Source organism: Vanellus vanellus (assembly GCF_965231255.1).
Source record: "Vanellus vanellus genome assembly, chromosome: 26".
Lineage (NCBI taxonomy): Eukaryota > Metazoa > Chordata > Aves > Charadriiformes > Charadriidae > Vanellus > Vanellus vanellus.
In genome coordinates, this window is record NC_138931.1 from 1,508,691 (window position 1) to 1,528,642 (window position 19,952).

The window sequence follows — 19,952 nt, forward strand, 5'->3', positions numbered from 1 at the left end:
AGACCTTGGTACTCCTGCTTTCAGATTACACTATCCTGCTCTTTAAATACAACACCTGACTTTCTCATGTGGTCAATAACCAGAGTACGTACATATCAAAGATAATGTAGTTAGAACATCAGTTTCTCTTGAAGAGAGAATCAATTGCTTTCTCGATGCAAGATAAACGCTTCATGATTTTAAGATGGGAAAGGTCAACACCTGACTTAGGGCAGCACAAATGTTTCTTACAGCACAGTCCATTTACAGAGTTTATATATGCTTTCTCTCAGATGGAGAAAGTAGTAAACACATCCTTAACTTTCCATTAAGCCAACACCACTGTTCATTATGTTCTTAGAGAACAAGCCAATATTTGTATCTCTTGATAAAACTGTTTTGTCAGTCCCAGATTGTCTTAATATTTTAAACCTAAGTACAGCAGACTAGTGTTTAGGAAGTATGGTAGAGAATGCAATGAATAAATACGTGTATTACTGCTCATGACACTGCAGATAACTACAGCAAATACAACTCTCTTCTCCCATATCTTACGCTTCCCGTGTAGCGAGGCCCGGACCGTCCTTTTGTGAACCAGACGAAACCAAATGTGGCACACCGAGGCGTGTGTAATAACACACAAAAAATAACACTGTTAGAGAAAAATAACACTGTTATATATGCAAAATAACTAGGCAATACCATACTCTCCCCTCTAGAATCTGACTTTGCATTAAAACAGAAGGAAGAAAAAGGCTGAGAACTTCTAAAACTCAGAATATCTGATTCCTATCTGAAAGCTTTTTTTAACTGGAGAAGAAAACATGTTTGAAACCAATTTCTTTTCTACAAAAAAAGTTTCTTTTAACAGAAAATGTTTGCAATAGATTCCCCTCCACATCATGATTAACAGACGGTATATCAGGCTTCTGACACCTTCTCCAGTGCCACCAGAGCAAGCCTGGGGAGGCTGTATCACTAGACTAACGTTAGCTTTTATGAATATTCCGTCCCCCCAGTACTAATCAGCTCAGGCCTCTGGCTAGAAAAAGTTCTTTCTACCTTATCATTGATTTAAGTCTCACATTCCCCAGTCTTTAAAAGCTGTATTAAAAATGGCTTTCTCAGTGACCTATAATGTTTAGTGGAAGAGAGCAAGGTACATTCCTTTCAATTCCTTTCAGATCTAGCCTGAAACTCCTGTTTCTAAAACTTCAAGTGGGTCTAAAGCTGGAAAAATCTTCCTTGATGTCACAGTGCGGATGGATGAGTATCAGCAGGGCAGGTGCTCCAATTACAGTGATGCATTAAGATGGCAGCAGATCTTTGTTACAGTTTTATTTTGCTTTCTACCCTAAGACCCAAAGTAGCAGAAGCCTCCATCAGCATAAATCATCGGGGGAGATTAATAAAAAACAAAGGGCAGTTTGCTGGATACAAACCATTCATATCTAACTTTATGATCACATAGTTATTTTATCAACACAATCAAAAAACATTAATCTTCCTTGCTAGGAGCCTATCGCTAGCAACGCACAAGAAACAGGTCAACTGTACCTGCTGTATTTTTTTAAATTAATCCATTGAGGGAATACTGTTACTGAATCGTTTAATCACAGCGCTGTCATACTGTTCTGGTAAGCATCTTTTTCCTTCATTAGATTGACTATATAATCTCATTACATAAATCTGACACACAGACTAACTCATAAATCAGCCTGGGCTTTTGTTGGCTGCGCTGCGGAAAGCAGCACAGGAATCTTCTCTTTGAAGAGATGCACTCAGTTGTTGCAAGAGGGATCATCGGAAAACTCAAGTGCTGTATGCAGCTAATGCACATTCTCTTTCTTCTTATTTCCCTGTATGTGGCACGCAGCTAGTGTGTTTGCCACGCAAACCTCCAACAGCAAGGGAAGCCACGAGAGACGATATTCACTTGTGGCACTCTACATGCCACAGCTCATACTCTGAGCTCTGTCCAGTCGCAAGGAAGAGAATATTTTTGTTTGTGTGCCTTAAAATCATAACCAAAAATTCATATTGCTGAAAAATCCAGTGGAGGGGAAAAAGGCTAACATGGGAGAGGGCGAGTAAAAAATGAAATTAAGATATGCTTTTGAATAAGTATAATGGGAAAGGTGACAGCCTGTACGCATATCTCAATTTATAATGCTAAAGGTGGGCAAGGAGTTGACTCAGACATGCTATTTTAAAACAGTGTTATAAAGATACATTGCTGAATATGCCATCGCTAATGGTACATTGTCTGATTGTTAAAGATAATCAGATCCCCAAATAAGTATATCTTTATTCCTATTTTTGGAGGAATAAGTATCTAACATTAATTGGAATACTGTTGTTACCGCCGTGCAAAAATGATGAATGAATCAGCATTAATAAACCCAAAGGTTATTATGTGGGCTTATATGGTAGTTTTCCAGTGGGGCAGTGCACACAAATGACTTAACTTCAATTACTTCATGGCAAGCAAAAATAACTGATCTAGTTGAAACTCAAACCCTAGTCCCTTGACTATAAAGCTCAGCAATATCAGTGAGCAAACGAGACTCATCTAGAGCTATTTTTCCCAGGTAACTCATAACCTGAGGATCCATCCAGAGATCTTGTTTTAAAAGTATGCACTGTATGTTTCTCGGTATTGTGAATTAGGGTGTTCATGGTGCCACACCAGTGAGCTTTTGTTTGTTTTTCAATGCACAGACATTTGGAAAGTAATTAGAAGTGCAGCTGACACTGAAAAAACATTTTTAGGCATGTCCACATCTCCTTTGCTTGTGGGAGAAGACAAGATCAACGTAATTGGGGACCCCTCATTTTAAGAGGGAGACAGTGGGTAGAGGAGCTTCTTAAAAGAAAATAAAGTCAAATAAAATAAAAAATAAAAAAAAGAAAAGGAAAATTCAATTGCACAGAAATCACAAAAATAAGAAGGAAAAGCAAGAATAGCTTCAAGGGCAATTAAGAGACTAAGAAAAAAATAATACGAGCACGAGTTCATCACAGCATACTCTCTTTCTAGCAGATAACATCTGAATCTACACTGAAGTGTAGCAGATATGGAAACACTTTACTCCGAGGACATCTTGCATTTTACCCTCTCGCCTCTCCCCGTCTCGATTAGAGCACTAGTCACAACTGACAGTAACGAGCTGCTCTTGCTATGACTGTGAGAGTGCAATTTAGCAAAACGGGCGCTAATGTGAGAGAATCAAAAATCGCTACTGCAGTCTGTTTGACTTCACCCAAGCTGTGCCCGAGAGGCGGATCCGCCCTGGTTAGTAGCAGCGCTCTCCCAGAACCCGCAACTCAGTCTAGAACCGACGCCGAGCAGATTGCTCCTTCTCTCGCTCAATCCTCCCTGCTGTTCCTCGCGCACCTCCCTTCTCTCACTCCAACACAAACCGTACCATACATTCCTGACACCTTGAATGACTTTGGTTAGGACAAAAACAATTCTGAGAAGTTTTCTCTGTAGCTTTGAAGATGTCATACATCCTTCCTGCCCGTTTCAGAATGCGTAAAACGGGGAAGGTTTGAGAAGTGCTCTGCCACGCTTCCCTTTCCCAACGACTCCTGCGTCTTTGCCTTTCACAACAGCCCACTCCCTGAGCAAAAGATACCACGTTTCTCAATTCTAGTTGCCCACACGACATTGTCAGGTCTTTGTAATAGTATGTAAATACACCAACCGTCAAGGCCGTACAGCCTTCTACCACACAGACTCGGCCCTTCTGCTGACAAACCTTTGCCTTCAGCATTCAAATGCAGACGTTTGAATCCCACTGAAGAGGGAATAAAAGCAGCCGCACATGGAAGTATTGTGCAAAAAGTGCTATATGCTCTTCACAGACTCCGAAATATAGCAGGGTCCTTGTATTATAAAGTTGTAAGTATCGGGAGAAGATTGCCAAACATGCTGAAGATCTAACCTTCAGGAATCGGGGACAGCAACAACAAACAAGAACCTGTAGGCACTAATACGGCACTCGAAAATAACCCCAAAAGCCATTCCTCGTGCTGATCAGAACAACAGGCCGCTATTGATAAAGCCTCCAACTACCTTGTTCGGTCAAAACGTACACCACAGTAATGTTTATGAATCCATGTAGGACTCTTTCACACAATTACCTTTATTATTTATAATTATAAACATAACATTAAAGTCTTATAACTTATCCTTTCATGTTCAAGCATTCAAAATTAAGAACATTTCTGAAAATAGTTCCAGAAAAATATATGCCACTGCAAAACAGTACATCAAAAAGAAAAGCCCCAAAGCACATGTCTTTATAAAAAGGAATTATCTATTCATAGGAACTACAAAGTTATCTCACTTTTTTTTTCCTTCTCATTTTAGCTATCTAATTCAGAAGTGTTTTGCTCCAGCATTTCTCTTTTATGACCTCAGTAGCTCCTGGGTGTACTGATTTACTCAGAACAAGTCAAACCTCAGAAAGAAAACAAACATCTTTTCTACTGGAGGAAAACACAGTACAGAGTTCACTTGCTTGCATGAAATCCAGCACATATGCTCATTTCGGAGAGAACATCCAAGGATTTTTTCAAATAAAGGGTGTGTGTGCAGGCACTAAGATGCTTCCAATAGCTGCAAAATGTACAAAATCAGCAAAAGAGGCACCCAGAGATATCACTAAGGAGACAAGAAGATTGCTGACAGATGCCATTTTCTCAAGCAATTGGTATAGATAAAAAAAAAAGGTACAGGTAAAAAATGAAGTGACAGATTTAACACATTCAAACAGCGCAATGGCAGAATAACGGAGAGAGGTGTATAATCTCAAACTGCGCATTCAGATGGCAGAAGGCAACAAATACAGTGTAAGTGTTCCTCCTCTCTCTGGCGGCTGGTCTAAATGGGAACGAGCAGGCTGTGGCGGCTTCCAGCTGAAGCACTAGCTCTCCACGGCAACTTGGTGGAGTTCTGCACGCTCCGGGTAAAGCACAGGAGTTCACACCACGCTAAATACCTCTGAGCTTGACTTCCAAGATAAATCATAGAACGTGCTTACTTAGAACTTAATTATCTTTTCACTAAATGATAAACACATACCAGAAGCAGGGTTTCCACAGCATTGGTATATTCGGTATTTCTTCTGACCAGTAGACTTACCAGTGCTGAATGACTGGTCCAGTCAGATAGACTCCATCTTAGGTACAGGTGTGAAAAGTAAATTTAGGTGACAGCTCTATTACAGAATGAGAACAAGTGTCGATCTAACACACAGAGAGTCCAAATAAATAGGTTAGTTTTATGCAGATCTTGTAAAGCCTATGACTCCTCGAGATTGTTTGCATATAATGCAATGTGGTTTGTACCGGAGGCTGTGGAGATTGGCGGAGCTTTCACGATGAGCCTTAGAAATAGGCAGCAACAGTGACTACGTGAAAAATGCTCAGGGCATCCCAACAAGAAGCCACTTAGAAACTCCTCTTGACTCAAACACTTAAAAGGCATTATTTTATCTGTCCACATCACTTTGTTAACACTACAGTTTAAAACAATATAAGACAGTCAAAGTCTTCAAACACGTTATTATATGCGGAGGCTCAACAGGCAGCTCCGGCTGACTCACGCAGCACACCCGCCTGACCTTGTTTGCTCATCAGGTATCCTTTAAAAGGGCTGTTTGTTTGCTAGTCAGCTGTCTGCCATGGAAACAAGGACAAACATTAGAATAAAAAAAAGCATCGCATTGACAACATGGGCTCTCCATAACATTTCAGAGTTGCCAGTGCCCCAAAAAAGAACATCCAAAATACATCCAGTTCAGTGTTAAACAGCTTAGCAATAAAATTTAAAAAAATGTGATCATACTGAAGCAAACAGAAAAAGAATGAACTCACCATTAACCCAAGTTGCACAACCAGATATCCCAATTTATGTAATTGGTTGTGTTGCCCTGAAATAGGCACAGCTAACAAAACCCACTAAAATGCCTGTAACATACTTAAAAGACTACCAGTTCTATGTAAAACCCCGTCCTTTTTATTCCCCACTTACACAGCATAACTGTGAAATCCGAGGCTTTTCATTTTAGCATATTGAGCAATAGCATTAAAGTGGTTTTTACAAGCACTGATAATCACAAGCCTTTTTTGCCTTTGAAACCTGTTCTTTGTTTGAACCTCTACAGAGTATTACTCCAGGCTCTGTACTCTGTGTATTACAACTGCTGCTGTAATACCTAATCCATGATCTAGGTTGAGTAAAAAAAAAAGTCCAGGGCATTGAAGATGAAGTACTTTAGGAAAAAAGACAGAAAGATAATACCGAAACGGGCATTTCTCTGAAAGACAACAGGTGATGAAGGGCGAGGAATGAATACGAGATTTGACCAAAGATGAAACAGCATATAAAATAAACTACATCTTGAGTCTGTTTTCGTGTTGTCCATGCTTCTATGAAACAGTCACAGGCTTAAACAAAAAGGCTTTAATTGAGCAGATGTTTTCTAAAGAGGCCCTACATATTATTAGATTGTCATGTTCTGCACACAATCCGTCCAGACCAGCACATCATGTATTATCCATAATAACAGGATCAAGTATGTAGAATGAAAATGATGAAGGTGCTTTTAAAAGCAGCTAAAAATCTGAACCGAACAAGGCACATTTGTGCCTTTGTGTGTTTGCGTGTGATGGAGAGAAATGGTGGAATTTTAAAACGCAGAGCAAATAAAACTGGAGAAGAAATTACTAGAATAATTAAATGACCAATTATGAGTAAGCCGCTGCATGGTTTCAGTAGAACAGAATCAACATTTAGAGGTTGTTCTGTTTCATTCGGTAGGGTATGTTGAGAACTGATAACTGAGATTAAAAGGAAGGTAATTTGATACTTCTAAAATCTGTAAGGACAACTCAGTAGAATTTTATGTTCTAAGTGGGTCGAAAACTGCTTTGTCCACACACACAGCCGTTCAGTTTCATTAGCCCAGTGACTGCTGCTTTAATCTGTGGCGTTTTTCACCATATGTATAGTTTTGGATAGTGTCTAATAAAAAAAAAAAAAATTTCTTTGGATTCTGGGAGGAGTAACAGAAAAAAAAGCAGTAATGATATACATAGGTGGAAGCCACGGCTGTTCTCCCCAGCTGAATGAGTAACTGGTCCTCAGTCTGGCAGTGGTGCTGTAGTTAACACCTTCACTCCCCAGAGACAGACAAGTCCATGAAAAACCATGATCTGTTCAAGGATTCACACAATGGGGCTTCACTCTGGAAATGTTTCTTGCATTCGTATGTGTGTAGTGACTTCCAAAGTGGCATCTGTACTTCATAAGTGTTTACTACTTTATGCCAAAACTGGTCTTATATACAATTCTACAGAACACTCATAAAGTAGATACTTGTGCAATTCTTAACATCTCCAGAAGATGCTGTGGGGTATATATGAACTGTCATTAACATATTGCTTTCTGGAATAGGGGATGTTTTTTTTTTCCCCCTGAAATGTCAGTATTTTGAAGGTATCATTCATAAACAGCAAGACCATAGAGCACACATACCAATTCAACCAGAATTTTAAGTTCTTATATTTGTCAGCTGGCTGTCCCCCAAACGCCCTGAAGGTTACGTATGCCCTACTGTAAGTGCAGCACCTCAGAAAAACTTAATCATTTTAATACCTTTATAACTTAGAAGTCTGACCTGCTAACCATCACAATATCGCATGGACTATTTCAAGGTGAATGTATCTGTTTAGAGACATTGGCAATTACGACTAAGCGTGGATTTAATATGACCATTTTTTCCCCAGAAACCGCACCCCTCGTTACCAGTTTGGAATAATGCTTCAGTGGTAGGCTGAAGATGACATTCCCCCCCACAGAGGGGGGTGCCTCAGAGACCTCAGAGCGGTAACGGCACATGTGCTACCAACCAACTACAGAGACACAGTCAGGGGCTCTGAAATGCTGAAACCCACTTTTCATTACTAACAGTAAGAGTTAAGAATTTGCATAATTCCTTCACAAAGCAGAAGGAATTTATGTCACTGTTCCAAATGCAATGTCATCTTGTTTTGTCATGCTAAGTTAACTATTAAATTTCTTACAGCTTCCCATAACTTTATGATTTTAAAAATGTGAATGTTGACTGCAGTGGCTGCTTAAAAGTCAAAGCAATCTATAGGAAGAGCTTATGTACAGATAAAGAATCATGGAGACATACTGCACATACCCGAGTCAGTCTTGAAAGTGAAATGTCTTCTGTGAAAAATGAAACACATTTGTTGTATTTGTAACTAATGTACCTTAAAAGTAAAGCAAATATTGATATTCCAGACACAAGACCCAAGATCTATAACTAGCTGTATAAAATGCATGCTGTTTGCATTTAGTAATCATACTCTGTTTTCTATAACTAGAAACAAGATTCATTGAAGACTATAATTCACCAGCCTTTCTCGCCAGTGTTTTACTACAATACCATTATACTGCCATATTACATTTTACTGTAAGTGTACAAGTCCCATAAATACACAAGCCTATGTAAAATAGGCAGCAATGACTCTCACTACTTTTGGAATGCTTGCAGCTTTTGAATTTTATGTGGGTTTCACATTTTGTTGATGTGTTTGCAATGGGATATGTACTGCCCAGAAGAGAAATGATTTTACATTTCCATTAAAAGCTATAGCGGTAAATAAACCATCGGAACTCGTGCAGATATTCACTGGAACATCTACAGCAGTCCATTAAAATGTCAAAATCTGTGTTAAACATTTGAAAAAGTAGCACTGGATACAGCACATTTAAAACTTAAATATATGCATATATTAAATGATAAAGATATTTTCGAGTATTCCACAAACCTCTGCAGAGCACTCGACACAAGTTTACATTCATCAGTAATAGTTTAGCACAACAGCTGCCCTTTTATTACAAAAAAACTGCACCACTAAATCAGACCGTAGATGTAGAAAGAGCTGCAAGTTGCTACTAATGCTCAAATATGAGCTATTCAGAGATTTAGTCTCAGAGTATTTATTTCTAATAAAAGGGATTTAGAATAAATTTTAAGGTCAACTTCTGCTCAGATTTGCACCTCATGCATCACAATGGACTTCAATACTGTTACCCATCAGGCATTTCTAGTTGGAAATTGGCTCCCCTGAGCTAATACCGTATTCAACACAAAACCGCAGGTCTCACATTAGGCACTGCAGCATTGTTCCAGTAAAGATAAGCAGAGTCTAGTAAGCTAAAGATCTGGTTTGCTTTTATTTATTTGAAAGCCTGAGATTTATAAACACTCTAATATCATGGTTTGTATGGCACTTCAATACAAAGGGACTGATATTTCTAAGGAACAGTATAGATCTACAGCAAGTACCAGCGATGGCAGAACGTACTGAATTCCCCCCAGGCCAAGGGCGTGCATTTCCACGGCAGTTTCAGAAGGTGCGCCGTTTTACACGAGTATTGGTTTCACACCCTTCTTCAAATTTAAGACGTACTGAGTTCACATTAAACCCAGGTCTCAAGAAGGTGCTGGAAACTCCTTCTGATGGTTCATTTCAGTACAGAATACGGAAGCTCACTATCCAATTAAGCATTTAAAAACCTGATTATCAAGTCCACTGAATTAAACAGGAACAACCTATGACAGCCTGAGAAATTTAGACGCCTTTTGTCACTGGTGGAAGATTTAGTAGTAATATGCCTCCAACATACCACAACACCTGTCTAAAAAGATTACTAGCTATAAAAGGAAGCACTTACTTTGCTCCTATACCAAAAATAATTAAGATTTCACTCTGTGAAGAACTAATAAGGCAGAACATACAGAACAGAGATTATCCTGAACTTAATTAAATGGGTATTGACTGAGTATTTTCCAGGTTACAGTTCAAGATTGGTTTGACAACAGTCACAGAGTGCAGTATCATGACTATCAAGAACCAGACAGCAAGAAGGAATTACTGTCAGTGAACTAGAGAGGATGTTATAATTTATTCTGTTTGCCGACTCTGTCACAAACCACCAGGATCTATTAGTCATATCGATTCCAGATGCTACACCTAAGCTGGTACAGAGCTGCATAAAATGACAGAATCAAGTTGTCTCCATTCTTCATTGTTTCACTTTGAAAGTAGATGATTGTGTCACTGACAGGCAGCGACTCCAGTGCTCAGTATGGTCTTAAAATTAATAGAAAGAAAAATATCCTTTGGCAAGAGTACAGGAAACCACTACGGTATGATTAGGGTTACCAACCTGCCAGCATTATGGATATGAAATCTTACTGAAGTTGCTTCATATAGTCAAGGTAATGGGTATGAACAGCACTATATCATGTTAATGGCAGGACTGTAATACATAGAAAATAGCAGTACAACGTGTATTTCTCAAGGATCAGGGCTTAGTATCTATTTAGAAACTTGCAGCTTGCATCTCCATTGCTTTGCACTTTGTGTATCGATTTAAAGCTGAGATTTGTAAGAAGCAGCTGGGGGACCTCGCCTGCTGGGCTGGCTTGGGGACCCACATGGGTTTAACTCCTTTAAATATCTTTGTGAACCTACAAGCAAAGGGTTACAGAGTCTTACATAATGTGGGAGCATCTAAAACTCTTATCATCAGACTATACATGGCATCAAGCACAAAATCCCACTTCAGCTTCCCAGCCCTGCAATCTGGACCACACAAAGGCCGCTCTACACCCAGAGGGGCCCCAGGGGGAGCCAGCTGTACGCAGAAGGTGAATAAAAGAAAAAGGACCTCAAACAGTATATGCTTTAGAGAAGAATTATTTAAACACAGGAAGAGGGAGGAGAAAGTATTAAACAGAACGAAGGAGAGATTAGAAATGCATATACACAAAGACCAGCAAAGCTTGTCAAATGCAGCAAAAAGGAGGACCTATTTTTTATGTCTTCCCCCCCAGGCCCCCAAAAAGAAGAGTTTCAAGAAACTGAAGAGAACACAGACTAGAGAAAAACTATTTAAAGAAAGAATAAAAGGTCAGCAGAGAAGATAAGGAAAGAATACGTCAGGAAATTCACTTGAGAAGATGTATAGGAGAAGAAACAAAAGGTCCTATTATATATTGTACTCTATAAAATGGAGCACTGCCTAAAACCCATCGGAATTACACAAAGAATGCAAAATCAATCAATAGCACTTCTTGCCTGAACCACACACTGAAGCTCTGACTTCAGCGTAATGCTACTTGCGTGATCCCAAGATGGACTGCGCAGTTGCCTCTTGATAAACCTTTTTCCAGGGTTGGGATGAACGAAAAGGGAATTTAAGAAGCAGGGTGGGGAAGTAAACAGAGAGCAGTCCATCAGGCACCATGCAACATGTCCTCTCTTCTGTAAAACAGGCGAAGCCATGGCTCATGTGCTCCAGCCAGGCTGCATTTCACATTTTCCAGGCTGAACTGTAGCCATGTATAAGCCACACACAGGGCTTAAGAGCCCGACTAACGCTGAATGCAGAGTATATTTTATGCACGGCTATAGGTTAAGGATATGCTCTAAAAGCAATCCAAAACCAGAGTAATACTTTCTTGGTATGAGACAAAGAAGTGCACCATGAATAACTGCTGTGTCTTCTTCGGAATAACGCAGAGTAATAAACTTACACAACAACAATAAACAAGCGCAAAACACACAAAAAACAGCACTGTGCACTGCAAAAAAATTAATACAACCCACATCTGAAAAATATTTTACCTCAATAACATGATGCACTTTTAGCAGCAGCTGAGGCTACCCCTCCGTGGGGTCGGCTGCCCACTAGGACAAGAACCCGCGGATATAGCCGATACCTTTGCAGAGGCGAACGGATGGGCTATGTGAGCGCCCGCAGCCCGGCGCACAGGCACGCAGTACCTCAGCTACGCTGCTCCGCACCGGCCCCGTATCTGTCTAAGCTGCGGGAACGGTTTCTCTCTCCCCGCAGAAGTTTGCGCGTGAGGGAAGGCTACCGCTGAGTCAGACGAGCTGATAGCGCAGCTTGAAGAAATGCACCGTGTATTATGTCACTGTCAAATACACGGCTTTTAAAAATGTGTTTTTAATAGAGAGAAGCCATTCTTCCCTTCACATATTTCTTCCAAATGTTCCCAAAACAACAAGCTGTATACAATGAGCAAGGTTAGTCTTGTGAAGAGATGCAGATAATCATCAGGAGCAAAGCTAACGATGTTGCTTTGGCAAACTTAATATTCAACTCCACATTTTCTGAGGAGAGTTCAGCCCTCCCTTTCCTCTCTTTTTCACCATGCCAATGGAAATCAGAAATAGTTCCTCTGAAAGGCGTGGGGTCAAACAGTCTCAGCAATACAACAACTGGGTCCAGAGATCCGAGCCCAAGGACCCCCTGGCAGCCCAGCAAAAGTGACCAGCAGAGAAGGGTTCATCAGAGTTAAGCCGAGTCCTACGCTATACAACTGCCTCATTGCATACGCTCCAAGCTAAATGAGGCCTCTATTGCGCATAATTAATAAACGTATCTATGGGGAGAATCTGTGGTGGGGGTTGAAAGCCAGAACTGTCTCTTCACTAGGCCAACTCTGCATCGATAGTGAAAGAAATGGCTCTGGTCCCATCAAGCCTGTGCCAGCAGAGACTCTGTTATATTTAAATCAACATTTGCCAGAGGAGGGGATTATCAGATGCTCTACTTAAATGCTGGATTTCCTTTTTTATTTTGATGTTTAACTCATAAAAAACTGAATTTATTTGGGTTGGGTGCTGACGCCCGCAAGCACAGCTGCTCACCAGCTCTGTTTTGCTTGCCATGTGAATGTATGTGAAGAGGATTTAAAACCTTTTTCCAGTCTGCCTAGTGTCATGATTTGAGTTTTCTTCCTCTCGTACTGCTGTGGCAAGGCACCCAGAATGCCCCAAACCCTCAGCAACCTCCCAAAGAAGAGACGTGCAGAATTTTCTCATCTCCCCTTCTTCATAGAGGCAAACTCCGGAGATGGGAATCAGCTACCAGAGGCCGCAGAGCCAGAGAAACAGGGCGGGCTGCAGAGCGAGCGAAGAGAGCTGACCTGGACCTGCACGTAAACTGGGAGGCAGCACATTCTCCGAGCGGGGCCAAGGTGCTCCGAGAGACGGCATTACCACATTTAGAGGTAGGCACTCGTCCTGCCCATACAGAGTTCAAAGTGGTGTCATAATTTGCTAAGGCTGTCTGAACTACTGGAAAGGGTAAACCAATAGGGAATACCTCGGTTACTCAGTTTTCTTGACTGCTGTTGCCACATGAGGTTTTATTAGTAGTAAAATTAGGCACATTCAACAGTATTTCATGCACAACAGATGGACTTTGGCTCCATGAAGACTGTAGTCAAATTCTTGGAAAGAGAAAGTGGATTTCGAGAGATGCTCCTTTACATGTCTTTCACCTGAGACCGAGCTGACACCAGCAACTGAAATGTGCTGCTAAATGAATCAGGACAGTACGGGGCATTTGAGAGCAGCGTTAAAATCAGTGCTTGCCTCAGCAGGATTTGGTGCTCCCGACTCATGCCTGTATAACAATAAAGCTGAATTAGAACGCTGCCGTTCTTTATTTGTAATCCTCCTTGATTGTTTGTTTTCACTAGTGTGTTATTCAGCTTAAAGACTGTTTACTAAAACGGAACTGTATGAGCACGCAGAGCATTGACAATGTCACAGGAGCTTCCGCTATTTGGAAACTAATTTACACAAGCCGCATTTTAAGCCATATACACTTCAGATATACAGTTTAGATACATTTAAACTATGGATCCAGACCTTTAATCCACTTTCTCCTAACTCCTTTTATACCTAATATGTGTGGAAATTAATGCATATAAGCAAACTTAATCTGGGTATTTTCATTGCTACTGGTGATGAGATATGGAAGCCTAACTCGTTCTGGAACAGATGGCAGAAACAGAAATTTCTCCCAACAAAACTAAACTTGATCTAGAGGAATTCTCTCTAGAGAACCTCTCTGTGAGGTTTGGTCTTGATTGCTCTATGGTCTCTGTGTCATCCCTGCTGTCTCACCCCAAAATCAAAGAAATAAAAAAAAAGGAAAAGTACTGAGAGGTACCACTGGCAAAGATGCGGACTGTGCTGACAGCTCGGGACTTCTCAGATATGGATCCCTAATGCTGCTGCTCTGTCAAACACCTTTTCCTGCACAAAAGCACAGTAAGGGGTTGCCACTGATGGCACATAATGGCATACATATGCCTGGGAAATGCTGATATATTCAGTAACAAGTACCTCTGCCTACCAAGAACTGCTGAGATCCACTCACTCAGTTTTAAGGAACATCAGCAGTGGCTAAAGTCACTTAGGTGAAAATATTTGAGGAGCGACTAGAAACGTGGAAAGGAACAGTGGGAAAGAAAGGCTTTCCATCCTGGTAATTCTGAGGAAATTAAGATGTCAGCCATCACTAAAAAATATCCCTGCTTTCCACTTCTTATAGGACTAATGACAGGATTTTTCAGATTAAGCTATAGTGCAGCTCAAGAACATTTACTTTTAATGCCTCTATCCTTAGATTTAAGAAATCTTCAGCACCTCTAAGCTGCAGAAAAACAATTCCAGAGATGAAGATTTATATTCTTGATAATGGGTCAGGCTCACATAAATAATTGAGCTGAACTTAAATTTCATTCCAGTTGTAAAGTGTCTGCCTCTCATTGAGCTGCACTGCATGATTAGAGGTTTGACTGTATCAGTCATTCATAGCCATTGTCAGAAATAAATCACTAGATTAGCTTGTGACTGTGGCAAGCGCAGGAAATGTCTGCTCTTTGGGAAAATAATGCTCCTGAACTTCTGCACTTGATGGAATAATCAAAATCTTCCCAAGGGATTCAGACAGATATTGGCATGGTAACATGAAAGGGGCTGGAGCCTCCGACCCATTTTGTTTTCAGTTTGTGCTTCCAGGTCCATGCAGAGTATGGATTAAAAAAACCCAACCAAACAAAAACTAACAATGTCACAATTAGCATCTATTTTGCATCCAATGTAACAGAAGATGAGCGTCTTTGTCCGTAGTTATTTCAAGCCTTATGTTTTCATCTAGGGCTTCATCCAAACTCTAATGAAATAAACTCTTGGATCAGAACCAGAGATTTGGTGCCAGCAGAGGGTTTTGAAAGCTTCTAACGCTTCTCAGTACCCACATAACAATTATGAAGCAAGACTTACCGGCTATCTCAGTTATTTCTCATCCCCGTTTAACAGGACAGGTCGTCTTTAACTTGAAAATACCGAAAGAGTATATAACCTCGAGGTTATTGCCACAAACCAGAGCCATTACTTATTTGAATCTGGTACCCAGTTTCTAAACACACTGAATTATTTCCAGTAGACTGTTTACCTTGATGAGCACAGAATTGCCCTTGCATCCTGAGCCTTTATGTGAAATTTTATTGTCCAAAGCAAATGTGACCTGTTAAGATTTACAGGCTTTATTAGCAGCAATAACAAATTTACAGTCAACATCAGTAAATCAGGGTTTACTGAGAACTCTACAATTTTTATCTGTAGAAAGCAATTAAAATGTCAGTTTTTCATTGGATATAATTCCTAACTTTCATAAAAGACACATATTCTATTTAATTGTGGAGTATAAAGCAGTGTCGTTCACATAACTCAAATTCTCAGTAAAATTCAAACAGCATTGACTGAGAATCACCATTTTTTCCCCAGTGGATGAATTCCAACAAAGATAGCATTTTGGGCTATTTAACTATACAGAAATTGGAAAACAGTCAAATGTATGCAATCAGTTCTGCAAACCATACTTGTAGGGTAGAAGTGTACCTATTGTAATTTGTTTCTTTTGGTCTAAAAGAAAACACGTAGATTTTATATAGTTTTTCACTTGAAAACCTTTTACTCACCTTAAACACTATTTTTAGACTTGGTAGCAAACCCAACCTGCTATACATGGTAGCATACTCTTCAGGCTAAGAAAACAGTCAACATAGAAAAACGTTCTATAATCTCCTAAGGAAGGTGCGAGGGTCCTTACCACATTAAAGAACGTTCCTTCAATGAACGTACTGTGTGCCGCAGGACGTACCGAGTACTTGAAGGCTACAAAGTTTGGGAGGGTACATGCAGCAACTGAACAGAGAAAAAAATCTGGCAGTGGGTGAAAGAGAGCTGAATCCAAGAAACAACTTTGACTAGAACTGGGAAGCCTTTGATAGTGCTGACACATTGGGGAGAAAGACACGCAGAGCAGCACGTCTGGAAGGGAGAATGGGGGAAGGAAGTGGGAGATGACCAGAATTTGAAGGCACTGGAAAAGGCAGAGTTCCTTCATGAAAACTGGGCCCCCAGACACACGCCACCAGGACTGCAGGTCAGAGATATTTCCACAGCCAAGAAAGGTATTTTGCAGTCAAGTAGTGGCCACATCACACTTCATTTCACTTTGTAACTGCTTGTTTCCAGCCTTTTTGCTGTAACGCTGCACTTGATTTGGGGCTTTTTATTAATAAACGTTCACTTGTTTTACTATAAAGTCTGTCTGATTTTGTGGAATAAGGGGAACCAGGGTGAAAGGAATAAGCAAAGTGGAAATTTTTACCACAGAGATAGCAAACGTATCTGAGACGGGGTACACTGGCAATCGGGAGGGATATGCAGACAGAAAACCTGGTTTAGCAGCGCACGGTGGCTTAGAGAAAAAGGTCCCTGAGGTTGCCGACTGGTGGCTTTGGGAAATCTCTACAGGCAGCGATTACCACCCCTCCTGCAGAGGCAATGAGCCCCTCGCAGACCAAGGATGATTAGGCAGACCCACCTTTGGAAGTTTGTTTTGTCTACAAAATAGATATGTTTACCAGAATACACATTTCAGTAATTTTGGCAATTCTCTGTAATGCAGTATCCATTTTTTCTAGTAACACTAAACATGAGTAAAAATAATGCACAGCTGAGGAGAACGTAGTAGCAGAAATCTGAATGACAGAGTAAGGCACATCAGATGCCTAGACACAAATTCATCTGCTCACCATCCTTATTTCTAATTCCTTTTCCTTTTGGTCATTAACATTTCTACCTGATGTTCAGTGCCTTTTGCATCCCAGTTTGCTGCATTTCTCCTCTCTATTTTCAATTACATCTGCTCAACAGGCTTCTCCTTAACTGAAAGGACACATGATTCTCTGGAGTTTATTTTTCCTTGCTGCTTTTGTTCCTTCCATTAGAACGTAACACAGCAATAGTGGTGATAAGGAGCAAAAATAACTGAGTGATACTATGTCTTACTCATCAAAAGATGCTAAGGAGCATGCCGCAGAGTGTGCAAGTAGAAATACAGCTCAGTATTACCAGGGCAGATCCTACACGGCAGCCTGAATGTGGCGAGTGCAGCGCACAGGAGTTTGCCGTACGCTCCTGACCGCAGTCCTGCCCTGGCAGCGCCGGCTGAAGACTGCCACCGCCCCACACCAGGCTGCTTTTTGATGGCCAAGGACACCGGGACGCCGTGCTAGCTTCCACCATCAGACTTCCTTTTTTTTAATGCCTCTTCAGCAGATTTTTAAACACAACCCACTCAGAAAATCCTCCCCCAAGGATACTCTGGCTATTATCATTTTAAGGCATCCCCATTAGTTCCCTGCTAAGATTCAACTCTCTTGACAAAAAACACGTTTAAATATAAGCAAAAATGATTCTTTGCAGCAGATTTTCTCTCTCCAGCAACACTTTACCAGAATATTTTAGAGTTTTTTCTTTGCTTTATTTTTCAATGAGAAAAGTAATTTCTGAGAAAGTAACAATCTGTTTTCAGTTTGTAAGCATAAAACTTGAAAATTGTATCAAAACTAGGATTTTTTTAGCAAGCATTCCTGAATTCTGATAAAGTGCCATACTTTTAATAAAACGTTAATATAATAAAAATATATATTTAAAGCAGTCTGTGAGAGAAGAACACTGTAACCAACACCGGACCTTGAAAACCCCACGGCAGCTACGCCCTTTTTGGTTTTCTCCCCATTTCTCAGCAGCCACCAGCAGTGACACTGCACAAAGCCTCACCTCAGCTGCGGGGACTCCCTCAGGTGGCCGACAGTGGAGAACGATCATCCCTTCGATAGGAACCTCCTTCCCTTGTGGGTCTTGCTCAAAGTTTTTCCGTAAATCTGCAGAGTTTAATGCAATAGTTCATTATACTTCCAAAAGCCATTCCTCCCCAAACAATCCTACGTCGGCTGCAGAAGTCAGCAACAACAGCGCTTTGCCATATTCTTCGCTTCAGTTTGCCTATCAAGCTATGGACAACTGGGAGCTACTAATTCTTCCCCACGTGAAAGGTGGAGACATCCTATCATCTTTAGTTGTGTTTCCATTTCTCCACCATTAAGAAACAATCTGCGTGTGGCTACGGAGACAACCCATTTTAGAACCCACAGACTCCATGGCTCCAGTTGTGCCACTGCCCTTCCAAGATGGGAGAATTCAACGTGAGGGCAACGCCACAGTATTGTCAGGTGCTGCTAGAACCAACTGAATGAATCCAAGACTGGGAGAATAATTTTCCCAGTACGAGCTACTTCAGATGAGCGTGAGGGTATTTTATAAAATGTTCTAAGTTACATGTTTTGTTTAGATCGCCTACATACTGCAAGCTGTAGGGAAAGGAAGGAAAGGACTGCGAACAATTCCACACATTCCAAACTGCCTGATTACAACATTGCTTCATTTCAGATCCCACGGCCAAGCTAGTAATTCAGGATAAGAAACGGGGCATATTGTCGCAGAGTCACACTGATGTGGCCGCAGCACACAGAAGAAACCCTTATACAGTAACACTGACCTAACCGTGCCCATGAATAGGTAAAGTTTCGCTTGCTGTGAAAGGAAAACAAAACAGAAGGAATGTTACTTACTACATGAGCTTTGAGAGTTAGGATGTTTCCATTAGACATATGCATTTTCTTCAAACAGTGTCTCAAATTCCACAGTGTGGATTTACTGATTTAATTTTCTCCATTGCTTACACTTCATGAAATACACCCCCTTAAACAGCAGAGGCTCTGAATCAGTTACACTTTAATATATTTTATAAAATACATTAAGACTTATTTTAGCAAGCCGGTCGTGAGAGAAAGATGCATGCAGTGCATGTATTCTCCTTTTTATGATTTTTTTTGTTAATGTTGATTTTTTTTTTTTTTTCACACAGATAACCGATATCTTTTCCAGTACCCTGTTTAAAAAGTCATTCATTAACAGTTAGGCTGCAGTTGTGCCTACAAATGCCTTTATTAGGATGAAAAATGGAGTAAGATCCATCTTCTCATTTTCAATGCATTCCACACTATCATAAAGAAATACTTACCTGCTTTTTCAGAGAAATATAAAGTGCTGTAATGCCTTGGACTTGACTCACAATTCAGAATCTCTAGGCTTTACGTGCAAAAAAACAAAAAGAAAAAAGGAAAGAAAGGAAAAAAAAAAAGTCGACACCACCACACTACACATCGCAATGACAGGTGCTGCGAACAAGTTGTGGGTTCTGTACGCTATCACAAATCGGACCTACACAGTCTCATCTCTAGTCCTCTACAGGGTATTCCCCAAGTCACAAATCCATGCTCCAAATTAAGTAGGCAGGTTGGTCACCACAGCCAGGGTGACACAGGTCCATGCAGCGGTGAGCCCTGGAAACTCACGGGGGTGGTTTATAGACATCCGTTGGCAGCTATTCATTTCTCCCGTCTGGACTACTAACAAGTCCCATCATCTCTGAACTCAAGAACTGCTGTGCTTTCCATAAAAGCACGGCTTCCAGTAAAAGTAGGACAGCAAATGGCCAGTACAGGAACACAGTTCTCAGGTGAAACGTTCAGCCGCACTCAGTACATTTCAGAGAGCAGAAATGAAGAGCGCTCTCTGGAGCGCCTGCGAGGTTAATGTGATATCTGCAGTTACGGGGGGCAGCTGGGGATGTGGTT

The 19,952-nt window shown here is 40.7% G+C and overlaps 1 protein-coding gene across 1 annotated transcript in view; it reads right to left on the reverse strand.

The window, feature by feature from the left end:
- UNC5D (unc-5 netrin receptor D) overlaps nucleotides 1-19,952 on the reverse strand; it is a gene marked incomplete at both ends in the record, with an annotated part of 156,428 nt that overhangs the window by 49,368 nt on the left and 87,108 nt on the right. The window contains one exon of the mRNA XM_082495827.1: nucleotides 18,034-18,137. Within this exon, the coding sequence (XP_082351953.1) occupies nucleotides 18,034-18,137 (104 nt within the window). The remainder of the gene's footprint in view (nucleotides 1-18,033; nucleotides 18,138-19,952) is intronic.